The 17816-nt window shown below is 38.0% G+C and overlaps 1 protein-coding gene and 1 long non-coding RNA gene across 7 annotated transcripts in view; one reads left to right on the top strand and one right to left on the bottom strand.

The window, feature by feature from the left end:
* LOC109102869 (transcription factor COE3-like) overlaps positions 1-10036 on the top strand; it is a 107033-nt gene extending 96997 nt beyond the window's left edge. For 2 of the 6 annotated variants that reach the window (XM_042769956.1, XM_042769955.1), the window contains exons 12-16: positions 452-517; positions 1426-1600; positions 4459-4641; positions 6411-6626; positions 7583-8578. In XM_042769956.1, the coding sequence (XP_042625890.1) occupies positions 452-517; positions 1426-1600; positions 4459-4641; positions 6411-6626; positions 7583-7614 (672 nt within the window). In that variant the 3' untranslated portion in view covers positions 7615-8578. Of the gene's footprint in view, positions 1-451; positions 518-1425; positions 1601-4458; positions 4642-6410; positions 6627-7582 lie in introns of all 6 variants that reach the window. The other 4 variants (XM_042769958.1, XM_042769957.1, XM_042769960.1 and 1 more) reach the window with 3 other exon arrangements.
* A 292-nt stretch (positions 10037-10328) lies between these two features.
* Positions 10329-14045, bottom strand: LOC122147426. The gene is made up of 3 exons (XR_006161617.1): positions 11163-14045; positions 10928-11009; positions 10329-10588 (listed from the first exon to the last, which is right to left on the bottom strand). It is a non-coding gene; the product is annotated as an uncharacterized LOC122147426 (long non-coding RNA).
* Between the last annotated feature and the right edge of the window lie 3771 nt (positions 14046-17816).

The raw sequence follows: 17816 nt of genomic DNA, 5'->3' as shown, positions 1-17816 counted from the left end.
ACACTACAGGATAACACGCACAAGCACACACAGTCACACACACCGTGTGAAGAATGACAGTGGAGCATATGTGTACAGTCTGAAAGGATTGCAGCCCTGGATCACTGCTTGTGTGATTTGGCACAGGTTGAGTGTGTGTTCTGTCTGTTTTTGTGTGTGTGTGACAGGTTGGTGTAAATGAGATTCCGACAGCTTCTTTTTCTATCAGTCTCATCACGTTTGGTTTCTCGTTTTTGAACACGGCTTGCTTATACAGTATATAGTAAACAACTTTGGTTAAATTAAAAAAATAATGAATCTGATTTAATCATTTAATATAATGATGCTGTTTTATGGTTCACCACTTGCTTTTAACGAATGTGCTGTGCTGTTTGAGATGCAAACCATGGTGATTTACAGTACCAGAGGTGGAGTGTTGGACTAAACTGTGTGTGTGTGTGTGTGTTATTAGGAGGTTCTTCTGAAAAGAGCTGCAGATCTGGTGGAGGCGCTGTATGGAATGCCTCATAACAATCAGGTATAAAAATCATTTCAAATGAAGTTGATGATTTTATATCTAGCCAGCTGATAATGTTCAAGTTTCTTTCATTTTATATATATATATATATATATATATATATATATATATTAGGGCTGTCAAATGATTAATCACGATTAATCACATCCAAAATAAAAGTTTTGTTTACATAATATATGTATGTGTACAGGGTATATTTATTATGTATATATAAATACACACACATAAATTATATATTTAGATTCTTATATTTTATATTATATATAAATATATTTAATATATAAACATAACATATTCTTCTTAAATATATACATGCATGTGTGTGTATTTATATATACATAATAAATATACACAGTATACACATTAATCGTTTGAAAGCATATTTTGGATGTGATAAATTATTAATAATCATTAATCATTTGACAGCCCTAATATATATACATACAGACACACACACACACACGCACACACATGTGTCCTCATAAACCATATATACAAGGACACACACACACAAGCACAATCAATAATATTTAAATATTTTGTAGTTGCTATAATGCAAATATAATTAGAATAATGTAACATAATAAGAACATTATATTTTAAGCAACTTATATTTTTAAATAACTTCATATTTATATAAGGTAAATAAAATTATTTTATTTTATAATTCTTATAATTTAAATAAGATTATAATAGTTATCAAAAAAAATTACATCTAAATATAATGCTAAAATATTCTTGGATTAATAAATAATAATTAATTATATTACTTATTTAAGTTAAGGACATTATTGTTTTCTTTCATGTAATGTAATCTTGAATCAGAACCCATTGAGAACCACTGTGTATCATTTCAACATCTTTCTCTCTCTCTCTCTTCTCTCATTCTCTCTCTCTGGATTGATCAGGATATCATTTTAAAGCGTGCTGCAGACCTGACGGAGGCGCTGTACAGTGTGCCGCGGAGCCATAACCAGTTGCCCTCACTGACAGGCTCCAGCGCTCACTCTGGCATGATGGGAGTTAACTCTTTCAGCAGCCAGCTCGCCGTCAACATTTCTGAGGCCTCACAGGGAGACCAAGGTCAGTGTGTGCTGTGAGTCCCAAATCACACATTCAAACACTTGCATGTATGGCTGTCAAGCAATTTAAAAATAATGAATTGCATATATCAATATTTAGAAGTCAGTATATTATTTGCTTTATATCACTGAACATGAAGCTTATCACTGGTTTACAGTTCACAGCAAACAATTTTACAATCAAAACTCTAATTAAAGGTGATACTTCATTTACATACAGATCAAAGGGCATGATTAATTGTGTTAATATTTTTATCACACTATTTTCTTTTGAAATTATCACACTAATGTGTTGCGTTGACAGCCCTATAAAGTGTTTGACTGGGTTTGATTGAGACATGACTTCACGAAAGTCAAAGTTGCTTGACAACCTCAACACTTAAATTCAGTCACACATTCTGTCAGTCCTCGTCTGGATCTGTTCATCTGTCGTTTGGTGAGCTTCACACCCACCTGCAGCCCTGGACCAGCAGCACTGTACATGATGATTGCATGGCTGTGTTTTGGCAAGCCTGTCACCCACAGCACTCAAAGCTGCCACTCACACTCACCTGCCCATAGAAATGACACATTCATCAGAGTGTGTCTGTGTGTGTACACACTCCCTGTCACTCCTGAGAGAAGTGTGAGCGGCACAGGCTGTGAACGAGCTGAGAGACTCAGGATGACAGAGCTACAAGAATGAAACACACTATTTGCGACTTCAGACACAGTTTATAAGCACAGCACGTAACTTTGCCATCACAGTAATCCATTTCATTTTAAAATATATTCAAATAGAAAAAGTTATTTTAAATTGTAATAATATTGTAACATGAGCTGACTGCTAAAGCTGATTGATTCCACCTAGAAGGATAAAATGTACACCTTGTATTCTTAATGTTGCTTAAAATGTAGCTTAAACTGTAAAAAGTCGCTTGAAATGTCTTAATTATGTAATTTCCACACCGTTAGCATCACTAAACAGAATTGATATTTCCTTTGGACTTGAATATGTGTGTTTCATACCCTGTGTGTGAGCATTTCCGTGCACAAGTATGTTTTCAATATCTCAGCATCGGGCCATGTTTCTCTTCACCCACCAGCTATGACGCTCACAGACAGGAAATGGGAATGGATGTGAGATGAACAGATCAATCTCCTTATATCAGAGAGAGAGAGAGACAGACAGGAAGACAGAGGAACTCTCTCTCCCTTGTCACCCTGTGCTTTCTCTCCTGCTAGCCTGTTTTCTTCTCGTCTGTTTTCCTCATTTTAGGAACACCTACAGGAATACATGAGGTCATGGGAAAGGGCCGTTAGCCATTATAAAAATATTGCATTTCATACTTCATGCTTGTATGCAGTGAAACTTCAGCAGGATTTAATTCGGTCAGCCTGCTGCTCCACTCGTTCATCCATCAAACTAATTATCGTTTCAAGTTCTAATTAAGTTGCAAACTGATTTACAGAAAACACCAACTCTTTCCTGCAGCTTATCAAATCATATAGGAGCACAGTTTATTTAGGGAAGTTCTCAGATTAACCAGCATCGACTTCATTAACGAAAGATATTTGCAGCTCATAATGGCAGTCATGTTGCTGCTTACAGTATGTGACTGACATGTTAAAAGGATGTTGATTTGTCAGTTAGGATGTTTTTTTTTTTTTTTGTTTTTTTTTTGTAATCTGCTTTGTTTCTTGTTTTCTAGTTAGACATATTTAAAACCAGATAAATTAGCTTTTTTTATTAGTGAGTTATATATTTTTTAAAAATACAGTTTGGATCAGTAAAAAAGAAAACAATTCACTGGATCATAAGTGATACTAAAGACCTTTGCATTATTGCAAAAAATATTATATTGCAAATAATTGCTATTCTTGCTGTTTATATTGATAAATATAATGAAAAAACAAATTCAGCTTTGCCATCACATGAATAAATTACTGTATTTTTAATTAAATAAATACATAGATAATATTTGTAAAAATTAATGACCCCAAACTTCTGAATGGTTGTGTGTGTATGTATATATATCATGTATTAAAATAATATGACTTCAGAAATTTAGATTAATGCTTCAATGAATTTTTGCAGTGCATTTTTATTTTTATATATTTCTCTTTTTTTATTAAATCAATATTTTCTCTTCTTCCTCATACTCTCTCTGACTTTCTTTCTCAACTGTTTGATATGAGAATTAGGCTTAAGGCCCAGAGTGTGGACATAGATGGATGCCAAATGGTATTCAATGCTCTCTGCCTCTCTTCTCATCCTGTTTAGTTTTGGCTGATTGTGAATAGTACAGGAAAAAAAGGAGGGAAAAAATCAAGAATACGATGTTTCCTTAAGAAATGTCTGTTCAAAACTTACCACCATGTTTGCATGTATGTTGTGATGACTAACAGGCCATTGTTGTGCAGGGTTATTGCTGGGGTGTTTTTGGTGGTTGCTAGGTTTTGTTACTTACTGGCTAAAGAGTTCACTCTCAAGTCTCTGTGATATCTATGTTTCTCAGTATGGTCCGGGACCTGTCTGTCTTATTGTCTGCCAGGTGAAAAGAGTCCAAAACCCCCAATACACACACACTGCTTATGGGAACATAGACAAAGTTTTGTTTGACTGCTGTACTGGGTGCTTTCTTAACAGCAGCCGGACATCTTTACAATGTTCTCACACTTACCAAGGAATCCCACCCACTAGAAACACAAACCCAGCATGTCACAGACACACATTAGTCCAACCGCAACATCTACAAATCACATCAAGCGTCTTAATAAGCAAACTCATAATAAAATCCTAGTGCTGACATGGTTTATATTTGATCTTCAATCTACAAGAGTGTCCTCCTTAACCTGTCACCATGTCTTATATTCCAGGTTACTCTCGTAACTCAAACAGCGTGTCTCCTCGTGGGTATGTGCCGAGCTCCACACCCCAGCAGTCCAACTACAACACCATCACCTCCACCATGAACGGATACGGAGCCGGGATGACCAACCTGGGCGTCCCTGCATCCCCGAGTTTCCTCAACGGATCCGCCGCCAACTCTCCTTACGCAAGTGAGTGTTCTGTTGATAAGCTAACAGATCCTGACATTTCTGATGAAAGACCAGCATATTGGGCTTCTTGAGTAGTTTATCCAGGATTTTTTTTTTGTACTTTCAGCTAGTCTCAAGCCTTTACCAGCTAAGGAAGTTTTCAGCAATGCCATATATACTCTTAAAAATTATCTTTTAAGAAATGTTCACTGAAAGGTTCTGTGGGGAACCAGACTTGGTCTACTCTTAGAAATAAAGGTTCTTTATTGGCATCGATGGCTCCTTGAAGAACCTTTAACATCCATGGAAACTTTCCATTGCACAAAAAGGTTTCTTATAGTGCAAAAGGGTTCTTTAGATTAAAATGTTCTTCACACTAAGAAAAATACGGTTCTTTTAAAAACCGTTTACTGAAAGTTTTTTTAAGGAACCAAAAATGGTTCCTATTTGGCATTACTGTGAAGCTCCCCTTTTGAAACTTTATTAGAATGTAGAACTATCATTTTGAGTTCCCCAAATAGCCTTTCAATGAACAGTTATTTTCTTAGTGTGAAGACCATTTTAATAATCTGAAGTACATTTTTCCATTATAAAGAACCTTTTGTGGAATTGAAAGATTATAGGCTCTCCGTGGAACCATAGATGCAAATAAAGAACCTTTATTTTAAAGAGTGTAGACTGATTGATCAGCTACAAACCAGCCTGGAAATATAAGATACTACATGCTAGTCATTTCAGCAGGGTTGTTAACTCTTCACTGCATGTTTTGGATTCTGATTTGTTGGATTTAATCAGCTAAAATTTAATATTTGTGATTTTGGGTATCACAACAGGCATATTCGGACACAACTCAGTCAGCATCTTAATGCTAATCTGAAATGCTAAGGTTGTTTGTCTGTCTGTTCTTGTTCGTTGAGGGAAAGGTTATTGTCTGTCTGCTGTTCCATGCACTGTGCATGTCTCCATCCGAACTAACTCCACAAACACTCATATTTTTTCATCTCCTTTCATGTCTAACACTGTAACGATTCTTCCATGCATCTCACTCCGTCACATGCTCGCTTTCTCACTGCGGTCAGGATAGTGATCTTTCTGTCTGCACTTTCCTGTGGAAACGTCTGCTGCTACTGTTTTGGGTGGGGGGGAATCACAATGCTAGAGGCCTGACAATTACAAATGAGGTTTATATACTCAGGACTGTTCATATATTCGATATATAGCAGCTGTATTTTGTGTGATTGGCACTTGTTTGGCAGGCTGAGCTTTGTGCAAAGCTGTTTCATGGCAGGTTTGCTTTCCATTCATTAAAAAAATGGAAAACAAGTTGGCAAGAGTTTGCAATTGGAATTTCATTGAAGAAAATTCATTGTGGGTTTTGCTCCAAGATTCAGTGCCAAGATTGTTGGTTAGTGTACAGTGGTTTTTATTACCTGTTTTTCTCTCAAAGCATGCAGATGACTGCATATTAGATGTCCTGATAATATCATCTCCAAGCAAGCTTTACGTATACGTGTGTCAAAACAAGAGCGGTTTTCATGTTGATGCTTCAGCAAAAGTGTGATTTGGCAGTCAAATGTGGACTATATTGACACAAATCCTCCTCAAGAGTTCTAAGTTATGGATCAACTTTGCCATTCAGGTAGCACACGGCTTCATTCCCATAATGCCTCACTCTGCCATAGCCCTTCCACTTCAATTAACCCTCTAACAATCGGCATGACCCACCTCATAACTCTCATCTTTGTGTGTGTGCGGGTGTGTGTTTCTCTGTGTGTGTGTGTCTGTTTCAGTCACCCCCTCCAGTCCTCTGTTGGAGCATCATGCCTCCTCTTCCACCTCTTCTTCATGCATCCCTACTTCCATCTCTCTGTCTGCGGGCCCTTTCTCATTCTCTCCTGTCCATATGATCTCTGCAGTCAAACAGAAGAGCGCCTTCGCGCCTGTCGTCCGGCCACAGACCTCCCCGCCCCCCACCTGCACCAGCACCAATGGGAGCAGTCTACAGGGTGAGCACCCCACCCCTCTCCTGCCTCTGAGCCAATCAGGAAACAAGACCCTATTTTACCATGACTCACAAAAAAAGGGCGCTAATTTTTTGAGGACAAAGTTGATCCATAACTTTCTACTTATAAGATTGGTTGTTTTTGCTGCAAAAAAAATACTAAAACAAATTTTAAGTAAATAAATAGTGAAAATGCCGTTTTTCACACTGGTGGTGATGTCTGTTGGGGCAAATTAGGTTAAAATAATATAAAAATTCCCTAAATAAAAAAAAAACAACAACTTAGGAACACAGATGTTCTCAACAAAGTAATAAGTAATAAGAAATGTTTCTTGAGCACCAAATCAGTATATTAACATGATTTCTGAAGGATCATGTGACACTGAAAACTGGAGTAAAGGCTTTTACATTTTTGTACATTTTTGAGGTCAACGGTGATCCATAAATTTGTACTTATAAGATTGGTTTCTTTTACAACAAAGAAAAAAATAATACTAATTAAAATTAATTTATAATAATTATAATGATAATAATTGCATTTCAATAAATAATAAATAAAAATTATTCTGATTTCCATGCAGGTGGTGATGTTGGGGCAAATGAGTGTAAAATAGTATTAAAATTACCAGATTTTGTCATAAAAAAATAATAATAAAAGATGATCATTTCCCATGTTATTTGCATGTTTTGAACCCAAAATCTGTCTCAAGATGCTTCAATATCGACTGCAGATCTAGTTCTAGAAGGAACTCTTAACCTTAAAACACTAAATTGAAGAAGTGTTTGCTTAACTACAGCCATTCGCTAAAAATATTCCTCAGTCCAGACCGACTGTGGAATGAGTTGCAATATTGACCTATAATAACCATAAACCAGTCATTTTATGGTTCAGATAGATCATGTGTTGTTTGGACCATCTCTTTTATTGTCGACTGACTTCTTGTTGTTTGTCTCTTCCAGCTATGGCCGGTCTGATAGTCCCTCCCATGTGAAGAGGAACCTGATCTTCCTCTAAGGCTTCATTGAGCCCACAACAAACTCACTGGCTCAACAAATCTGTCTGACACTCTCTTATCGAACTTCACCAGTCCTATGAGGAGCTGCCCGAAAAGAACATTTACACCTGGATTGCTAATAGAAAAAAAGAAGAAGAAAAGTAAACCTGGCCTGAAAATGTCCCATGTCCTGAAATGTCAATAGATGTGTTTATTTTGCCCTCTATGACTTCATCCTTGGAGACTCGCCATACCAGGTGGCATTTCGAACAGGACGCATAAAAGCTGGATATTATCGCAATGTGAACGAGAGGCCGAGGTTTTGATACATCCACGGCTGAAGGGGCTTCTTTGCATGGCTGATGTTGTCTGTAGACCGTTCGTTTCATACTGTATGTCTGTCCTGTTTCCACTGTGAGAAGAGAGACGCCACTCATCCAGATGGGACTGTGATGGCTCAAAAGGCCATTCAGAAAGGATTCATTCCTAATTACAAAATCCAGTGTCTTTGGTTTTTAACATCAAGCTGATTTTATTTCCTTTCGCTTTTGTTTTAAACCATCAAAAGTGATGCACAAACAAACACAAAATGATCCCAGACTGTAATTTAGTAATCGTCAGGATTTTGGATGTCAGTCATTTTTACTCATACCGTTATTGTAGTTCCAGTATAGTTCCAGGTGTGTGGATAGGTAGATTTAAGCCAGGAATGCTTTCTGCGGTTTTAATCACATTTAGGTACCAGACTTATTGTTGAACTTCTTATTGTGCTTTTTTGTATGTATTTATAAAGTTCGTTCCAGGATTTCTTTGGTGAGTTAGGCCAGAACAATAGTATCAAATATCTATGTCAACTCATTTGATGTCTTAATACCTTTTAGATATTGTAAAAAGAGTGAAAAATAAAAGGGATTGTCATTTTTGTTTTTACAAAAAAAAAAAAAAAAGTCCAGACATGACCAGGACACCTTTTTTTCAAAGCAGGGTGCAAATCTCCACCACTTTTGTAAAAAAAAAAAAAAAAAAAAAAAAAAAAAAACTGACAAAACATTTTTTTCAATCATATATTTAATGTTTTTGCAAAATGCATTTGTGTTCTTGTTCCTCCTCTTGTCTCGTGTGTTCTCGTGAAACGTGTATGATCATAGTTATTTCCTAATGCACTATTTTTGTTGGGGCACTTACAAGAGCTATGTATCTTAGCAAGCAGATGAAAATAATAATAATAAAAAAAGAACAAAAAAAATGTAAAACATACAAATATGCACCAGTATGTTTTCAGATGATTGTTTGGATTGATTGCTCTTTGCTTTGGTCATGATAACTGAAATGGCTAATCATTCATCATGTAATTTTGTTAATGTTTCTAACATGTTTCCATAATACTTCTCTGTCCTTGTTGAGGTTTATTTTATATTAGATATGTGTTGTTTTGCCACATAGCGTCGAGTGGTGAAAAGTCAAATAAATTGTGCTGATAAATATGCCATGTTTAATGTATCACATCAGAGAAGTCCAAACCTGAAATGGAGCACATTTTGACGTGGAAAAATGAATTGACGTCAGTGTTGCTGGTGATATTGTTAGTTGTTGCACACATATGCACAAGTTATGCAATTTGTATTTAAATGCAACTCGCAATCCACATTTCAGTGGATTAGCTGTGAAATTAATTAATGTAAGGAGATATAATGATGCCTTAAAACAGGATGCGCTCCAGGACAGTGTGTTAAATCACAAATCAAAACAATAATCTGTGATATGATGCATTTAAATACTGTCGAAACAGCAATGTTTTAGGTCTTCGTAGGGAAAATGTGGAAAATCATTGCGATGACTTCAGTAATCATCACATTGCAGGTTGTCATCTTCATGAAGTGGTTTCTTAGTCATGTTTGGTTTTGTTTCTGTTTGCGATTAAATATCACAGACTGACCACTTTGAATCAATGTAATTTTAATATTCCAGTCATGATTTTCTCTATTTTCCTGAAGTGAGTGAAGGTGTGTGTTTGCTACAATGTAATGTGAAAGAAATTGTGATTTCTGAAGACCTCTTTTAATTTCACAGGTGACATAATTACAGTACTTCACATTTATCCTTTTGGGGTTTAGACATAAATGGGGTAAAGAAAATACAATTTGACAGTGCCCTATTATACTAAAACAGCTGAATTCAATCTCAAAGTTCACATGAAAACATCTCTGGCAGAAAACACACACACATACACACACACACACACACACACACACACACACACACACACACACAAACACGTGTCCATCTATTTCACCCATGCATTCAGTTTCCTAATAGCTTGTGAAAGGTTTTTTGCCATAGATGTAGAGAGCTGGCTTTTGGTTTTCTTTTTCAAAACCTGTTTTCTTTGGAAATGTTGACTTCGAGGTGAAATGGAGAAAGGTACTGCATCTTTGTGAAATATGAAATATTATATCAAAATATATCAAAGCACAATGTTTAATTAATGTCTTTAGAATTCAGATAGGGAGATGTATTCTACTTTCCTTTTTCTCTCTGACCATGCTGTAAATAAATGCATGTTTTTTCCGTCATTTTTATTTCAGTTTTTTCCCTGTGATCCCATGCTTTTTGTACAGAAACAGAAAAATAAAGATTACATTTGGCTTGAAAATATTTTGTCAAGCATCTTTATTATTTAAAGCACAGCCTCTTTTTAACTTTCACAATGTTTTAAAATATCAACAGTCCATCGAGTTAGAAAAGTCACTTTTTATGCTGTGCTTCTCAGCATGGGGGTGATCCATCTCAGGCCAGAAATCTCCAGCTTCGCTCCAAACTTCACAGCGAGGCTCATCCTTCCAAGGTTTCGACCCTTTGGTCTGCTCTGGCTGCCAGCACTGCTCAGTTGATGGGATATATTTTTGAAACCTTATCCAAAGACCACATTCAATTTTTTTGAGTTTTGGCCCTCAAACCCAATGCGCTGAACCTGTTTAAAAACATAGTGACCCATGCAGATCAGAATCAATCATTCCTGAAATCACTCCAGCGCAGTAATTTTCCTGAGCTTTCTGCTTGGATAAGACAGAATGAGGGAGATATTCCGAATGTGATTTGTACAACAACAACAAAAAATATGCATACAAAATAGACGACAGCCAGGGGGGTGGGCTAAACATTATTTAAATATATTAAAGAAATCATCTTAACATAAATTTTAATTTCTTTTTTAAGAACCAAAAATAAAGGGTTAGTTTTATTGGACTTGCACTTATGGATATGAAATTTAGCAAAAATTAAAATAAAATTTATAATGTAATACTCTTACCTTTTAATACTGTTTATATTTGTTTAAGGATGTTATGGTCAAGTCCAAGCCGTCAAACTGATGTCACCAGAGAAGTTCCATCCTTTCAGAGGGGAGGTGGATTTTCAGATTTGGATTAAAGATTACAAAGGCAAACAATTTCAACACGCGAATGTACCGTAGTAAGGGGTTTCAATGCATACATCATAATGCTTGTGTAATTAAGAAATGGACATGTTGATGTGAGCATGCTCACCAGAGTGTGTTTTTGTACACAGTAAAGAGAGGGCGAGTCATTTGAAGTCCTGTATCTTTATCTTGTGGGTCTTCACTGAGCCTTTGATGCCATTGTGCAACAGAGCTTGTATCAAAGCTTCTTCTCATGAACAGGAAATCTGCCTGCTATCTCCAAAACGTGTGGGAGTATCAGAGCTCCGTCTATCTCTCAGTCCATGAGACCAGACACACGCCGCTTTCCAGACTCCACAGCCCTGAATGAGCACTTCTCAGCAGAACCATGACCCTCCGATTGTTGCTCAATGAGTATCCACTTGTCTGTGTGAGTGGGAGAGTGACTTTCTTCTAAGATGCAAGGCTGCGATCGTTGTCTGAGATTTCCCATGGAGAGCTTTGTGTTAGACTGCCATCCATACATCAGCCCTACGATAACAGATCCACGCTCCCAACACCTCCACTAACCAACCACTGGTGCAGCCAAATGACGGACGTCTTGTGTAAAGGGCGATCAATTACAGTCACTTCATCAAAGCGTGAAGCCACCAGCACATTTATAGAAAGACTCAATATTTCATGTTTCATGCTGTTGTTTGATGGATATTTCAGAAGTGAAAAAGGAGCCTTATTTGAAAATGAAATTTGCATGTAAAGAGTTTGTGGAAAGGGAGTGAGAGGCATTGGCTTGACTGTGTTTTAGTTGATTTAGCAAGAACCACAAACAGAATGCTGATGTTTTTTGGATGTGGATGGCAACCACAGAGAAAACAGTATGTAAAAGCCTTAGAAAATGGCATTTCAGTGGGAAAAGCTTCCTCTGGCAGTTCTTTGTGTTGTTAATATCTAAAAATAATATAAGAAATATGTGTGTGAAGAGTCAGAGAACTTGATGCCATGATGTCACTCCTCAAGTACGGCCGATCTTTGTATATGATGAGTAAGGAATGAGCACACTTCCTGTGTGCTGATGATGTCATAGTGACAGCACAGACCCGGTGCTGCTCCTGCGAGGGGCTGGGCAGCAATAAAATGGGCCCAGAGGACTGACAGAGAACTGTAAGTCATCTTAAACAGGAAGTGCCTGAGGCCTCAGGCTACGATGACATAGGAGCCCTCCACCAACTCTGCACAGTTCAGAAGGTGCATAAATCACCCGTGCAAAAGTTCACCTCAAGCCAGGGAAGCCACGATCACTGAAGGAGCTCTGGAAATATCAAATCGGCCCATCAAAACCACGTGTTGTGCTACAGACCGAAGGAGCACATATTTAGGAGTATCTCCCGCTGTACGTTGCGGGTCCCTCCTGGATTTGACGATTGTGTTTCAGTGTGGCACAAGAAAATGGCCTCTGCAGGTGTGAGTTATTGAGAAGTGATCCATCATTCTTGTCAAAGCCAATCTCAGTTTTGATCGTGAGATACGATTAAATGTCTGTTAGAGGTACTAGCAAAGAGAATTCCATACGGAGCAGGACTGGGAGAGATCTCAGTGACATTGATGGTTCATACGGTGATCTAAAGTAAGAGGAATTGACGTCATTTGATGTACGTTTGGTTATGAAGTGAGACATGCTATGCTGAACACTTGTTACTTTCTTTTCCTCCACCTGTCATTGACTATGACAAGTGTTACCGGATGGCTCTCGATGAATACTTCTTTAAAGATGCATGTCTTTCACAGCATAGGTGGAGGCAAAAATCACCTGTCAGAATGACTGTTTAAACCAAATCAGTTTGTACCACTGTACATGCCGGAGAAAATCTCACTTTAATTATAAGGCTTAGAAAATGTGTGTGACCGCAGCAGCTTTTCTTCCCAGTTAGTCCCTCCTTCCTATCATCACCTCCACCTACCACACCTCATTCTCTTACCACAATCGCTCCATCTTAAAACCGCTTGCGGTATCAGCTGAAGAAATATTATCCTTTTCTTTGCCAACCGGGCCTTGTGTGGCCATGAAGCGAGAAGGGCGTGTGGAGAGTGTGACCGGGTCAGCGAGACGAAGTGTCGTTGGATGCGGTTGCGAGCTCTGGTCGTAGGTCTGCTCTGCAGGGGGAGAAGCGATGTCACACCCCCCTTGGCGGGAAACTCGATCTTAGCGGTTAAGAGGCGATCTGGAGAAAGCCCCATCACTTCTGCAAAATCCCCAAGAGCTCATGTACCGGGAACCCTGTTTGTGCTGAAAGAAGAATAACATCCCTTGTTTTGTTTTGCTATGTGTTTTTTCTTTTTTAGATGGGCTTCGTTTCGTTCGAAGACAGCCTCGGCGTAAAATGCCTCCTTGAGAAAACATAAAGAAAAAAGTACACTTTACACCTCTTTCCTTTTTTCATCTGTCTTCATTATTCTGTAGGAGGCAGGATGTTTGGTTTGGCTGCGACCTGCCTCATGACTTAATCCCTGGGTGCTATTGTTAAATTTTCGAGAAAAAGAATGAAAACCAAATGTGGTGTGGGACCAAGGATTGAGTTTCAAGCCTGCACCTTAACAATGTTATATCTGAAGCATTCAGGCCAAATAATTCACTTATGTTTCCCTTGTAATATTATGCCAAACATGAGATCTTTACTTTGTCAAATCTGGTAAATATCAAACCCACGGTATCAATAGGAAAACAGTTTTAATAAGCATTCCCAGAAGAGGTCAGAAGAACACCTCTCACCTGGAAGCGATTAAACAGGACAGGAAATGGAGGCAGGGAGAGAGTGCTTCCCAATAACGCCAACCCCTGAAGAACAAAAATATGCAGAATCATCATAAACCATTATCTGAGAGCAGATAGAATCACTCCAGACATCTGGGGCACAATATATAGCCAAACAAATAATTGATATAAGAAATATATTTTCAATATGTGTCTTTAAAAGCTGCAAACATGCAGTGGCACTACTTTCATTACAGACAGTATTCAGCCAATTCATACTAGAATAGAAAAAAAATGTAAAAGCTTATAGCCTTTTATAAGGAAAGAAAAACACCCCATTACATCCAGTAATGATATACTGAGCATACAGTATAGTGCAATTTTGAACAGTATAATATATAGAGTCCAAGTTGCCCTTCTGCATTTCACAGTAAATGTAACAGGAAATGTATTAAAACTAAATTCAATTTTGTTCGGTTGGGTCACCACATGTCCAATGTAAAATCCAGGTCCTGAAGCAAAACCAGTTAGGGAAAAGTTCTTTGGAAGTTTCTTGGTGAGCAGGGAAGCCCTTCCCGATTGAAATTCAAACAGCAGAGACACTGTGATCATCTCCCAGGTACAAATCAGAGTTAATAAATCAATCTGCAGCCTGGGTGTGCTCACAGTCACTCCCTCCGCTGCTCACTAAACAAATGGATTTTGCATGCTTAATGAGAACACAGGGAGGAGGTGGAGGTAAAGTAACTAATACCTCTGATGGAATCAGCAGACGTGAGCTGCAGACACCTGCCAAGAAAGCAAACAGCGTCGGCCAAGTCAAGGATTTGGCCAGCGGGGCTGCAGCGGCATCCGCGTAGGAGAGCTTCTCATTCCGTGGCAGATTTACAGAAGACCATGAGACTTTTCTTGGAGAGACAATGGACTGTCAGAGCACCCAAAGACACACAGAGTATAACTACAACAGCAGATCGTAAAGAATGTCTAATGATGATTCCAATCCAGGCCTTTCTATAGATGTCAGACTTATTTAGTTACAATACAAGGTGATGAAATGAACAGATGAGCAGCAATCAGCACTGCAGCTGCAAAACGCTTCCTCTCACACATTTCAAACCTGCATTCACTCACTTCAGGTGCTGGCTGGATCATTGCTGCATGTGTGCTGCAAGTTTTTGGTCTATAGTATCATGCTGTCCGAAGCAAACAGTTCAGGCATTTTCTTGGGAGATTTGAGATGTCTTTCTTGAGCACTGAAACAGTTTCTTAGATTTCAATCACAATATTTAACATGACATTTTTTATGTATTATTTCTGGCTCTCAAAGAGGTTCATGTAAGGGAATGCAAAAATAAAGTTTGGCAGTGACAGCCCACTTTTTCAGCAGATTTCATTCCGGAGATATTTTCCACACTCATTTTCTCCTTAAGGATTTAAAATAATATGTCAATAACTAGTCGTGAGCCTTGAACCAACTCAACAAAATTAATCACAATTTGATTAGAAACAAAATGCTTTTGAGAAATGGGAGGGGAAATGAAAATCTACATCAAAGGGATAGTTCACACACAAATGAAAATTCTGTCATCATTTACTCACTCTCATGTTTTTCCCAACCTGTAGGTGTTTTATACAATGGTGACCAGCAGCTGTTTGGTTACCCACACTCTTCAAAATATCTTCTTTTGTTTTCAGCAAAAGAAAGAACTCATACTCATAAGTTGGAAATGACATGAGGGTGAGAAAATTATGACATTTGTTTTTGTTTTTAGAAATAAAATAAAATACATACAAGCACTGTAGGGATCTAAAAGACTAGTGAACCTAAGAATCTCTGTCCTGAAAGTTGACACGTTAATAAATATAATATATTTTATATAAATGTAAATATATACATCCCTCTATGGAAAATTAATGGGATTTCTCCTGTAACCTGTACTCCATACCAAACACACACACACACACACACACACACACACACACACACACACACACACACACACACACACACACACACACACACACTTCTCTGCCAAGGCTGCCACAGCTGATAATTGCTCAAAAACATCCTAACATACATGTACATGTACACCATATATGTACACCAGCATTCTCTCCAAGCATCATCTTTTTCTCCATCCATAAATATTTATCTATTTGACAATGTTCCAGGTGCCTTCTTGGTAAAAGCATTTGTGAATGTTGGTGATAGACTAACTGAAAGTGTGTATGTGTCTAAGCACAAATCCAGTGATTGAAATAGGACCATCTACAGGAACATTAAAAGGATTCCGAGGGAATGCATGAACTGATAAAATGTATACCTAGCAATGCAAGTCTCTCTGGATATAGGCGTCTGCCAAATGTGTCATTGTGAATAAAAACTCTACAATCACCAATTATCTTAAAAATCTATGATCTTTCAGAGGTTTTCACTTATTCATTCATCAGTCTGGTCATATAATGTCTCTACGCACTGTAAATTTGATAGACAGACTAAAGGTATATATTGAACTCATTTGTCTAGTGTAATAAAATACATATGTGGAAAATAGCACGATATGCATCTATGTTGCAGTAGAGCTTCAGCACATACATATGCATGAATGGCTGTTTCTAAATGAAATCCATTGAGAAAATATTCCATATAGTGTTGCATCCCATGAGAGATTTAATGGGTCATTGTGCATGTTTACACAGCAGCCCGAACTCTCAGCGAAGCGCCGTCGTCGAAGCCGGTTCTCCGGTAACTATGTGAGGTAGCTTGTGGCGAGCGGGGCTCTCATATATATTTCAGCTCAAGCAGATTGTTGAAGGACTTTTGAAACAGGAGATTTGAGATGACTCAACTTTCACTGCAGCCGTATAAACATTCACTGCCGCTCTGCCTGAGATCCATCAGTCTGCCCTTAGTGAAAGCGGCCATAAAAAAATCCCCTCCGGGAACAGTGAGAACGTATGAGAGTTCCAGCCTGGCTAGGACTAATATTAAAACAACGAAGCCCCATAATTATCATAGAATTCCAAAGAAGGCCGGCCCTTAATTAGGCCACACAGGATCCTCTTTATAAAGTATGGAAGTAATAAATAAGCCATTAGCTGGGCACTAAAGGCGCAAGAAATAAAACCCAGTGCAGGAGAAGGCAGAGATTGGCCTGAACTCAAAGACTGATGGTGAATGATATACTAAAGCCCCTGGGTCACAGATCTTCATCACGATTCTGAAACACAGCTCAGAGCTTGACTCTTTTCTTACTGCTCTGTGATTTATGGGTCATGTGACCAGCTGCATTACAGGCACTGAGAATGGGAGGCTCCGCCCACACCTGTTAGCTGATGTATGGCAATAGTAAACAAGTACATAATACAAGCCACTGTATCATTATTTACTGTTAGTCGTAATGCACCACTGGTTTACTCGATGACTTCAGGATCATTTATCACTAATATCGCTCTCGAATCCAACATGCGGTCAAGCACGGTCTTGCCAGGGCTGCTTTGGAGGTTGAGAAAAATCTCATATCTATGAAATTATGAAACCTCTCCTTTAGGAACCGTACAGTTTTATTAGTTTTACAACTGCTGCCGTTAACGAATGGCCGCCTTCACATAGGAAGTAAAAAACAGCAAAGTTAATGGCTAACAAAGGAAGTCAGGAGCAACGCTAGGCTGATTATGGCAATAACTCTCACAGATACTAATTACAAATGGCTGTAAAATAAGTCAAACTGGTCATCCTAATGAGCACACCAGAGACCTATTGCTAAATTCCATTAAAAAGATGTATTCTTTCTCCTTTTTCTTTCCATTTTTTTTTCCTGTGGCATCAGTGTCATGTTATCAGACGTAACACAACAAATACAGCATGTCTCTTAAAGGTCATTATGCAGTAAAAAGTTTCCTTTGTTAAATTATTAATGTAATTATCCAACTAATTATCCAAATTAAAACAGATATGAAAGAGAGGAAGAAGGAACCGCACAGTGTCAACATACTGTACATAAAAGCATGTCCACATATTTCAAAATGGGT

Source organism: Cyprinus carpio, chromosome A14 (assembly GCF_018340385.1).
Source record: "Cyprinus carpio isolate SPL01 chromosome A14, ASM1834038v1, whole genome shotgun sequence".
Lineage (NCBI taxonomy): Eukaryota > Metazoa > Chordata > Actinopteri > Cypriniformes > Cyprinidae > Cyprinus > Cyprinus carpio.
The sequence above is the reverse complement of the archived record's forward strand: the minus strand, read 5'-3'. Positions and strand labels throughout refer to the sequence as shown.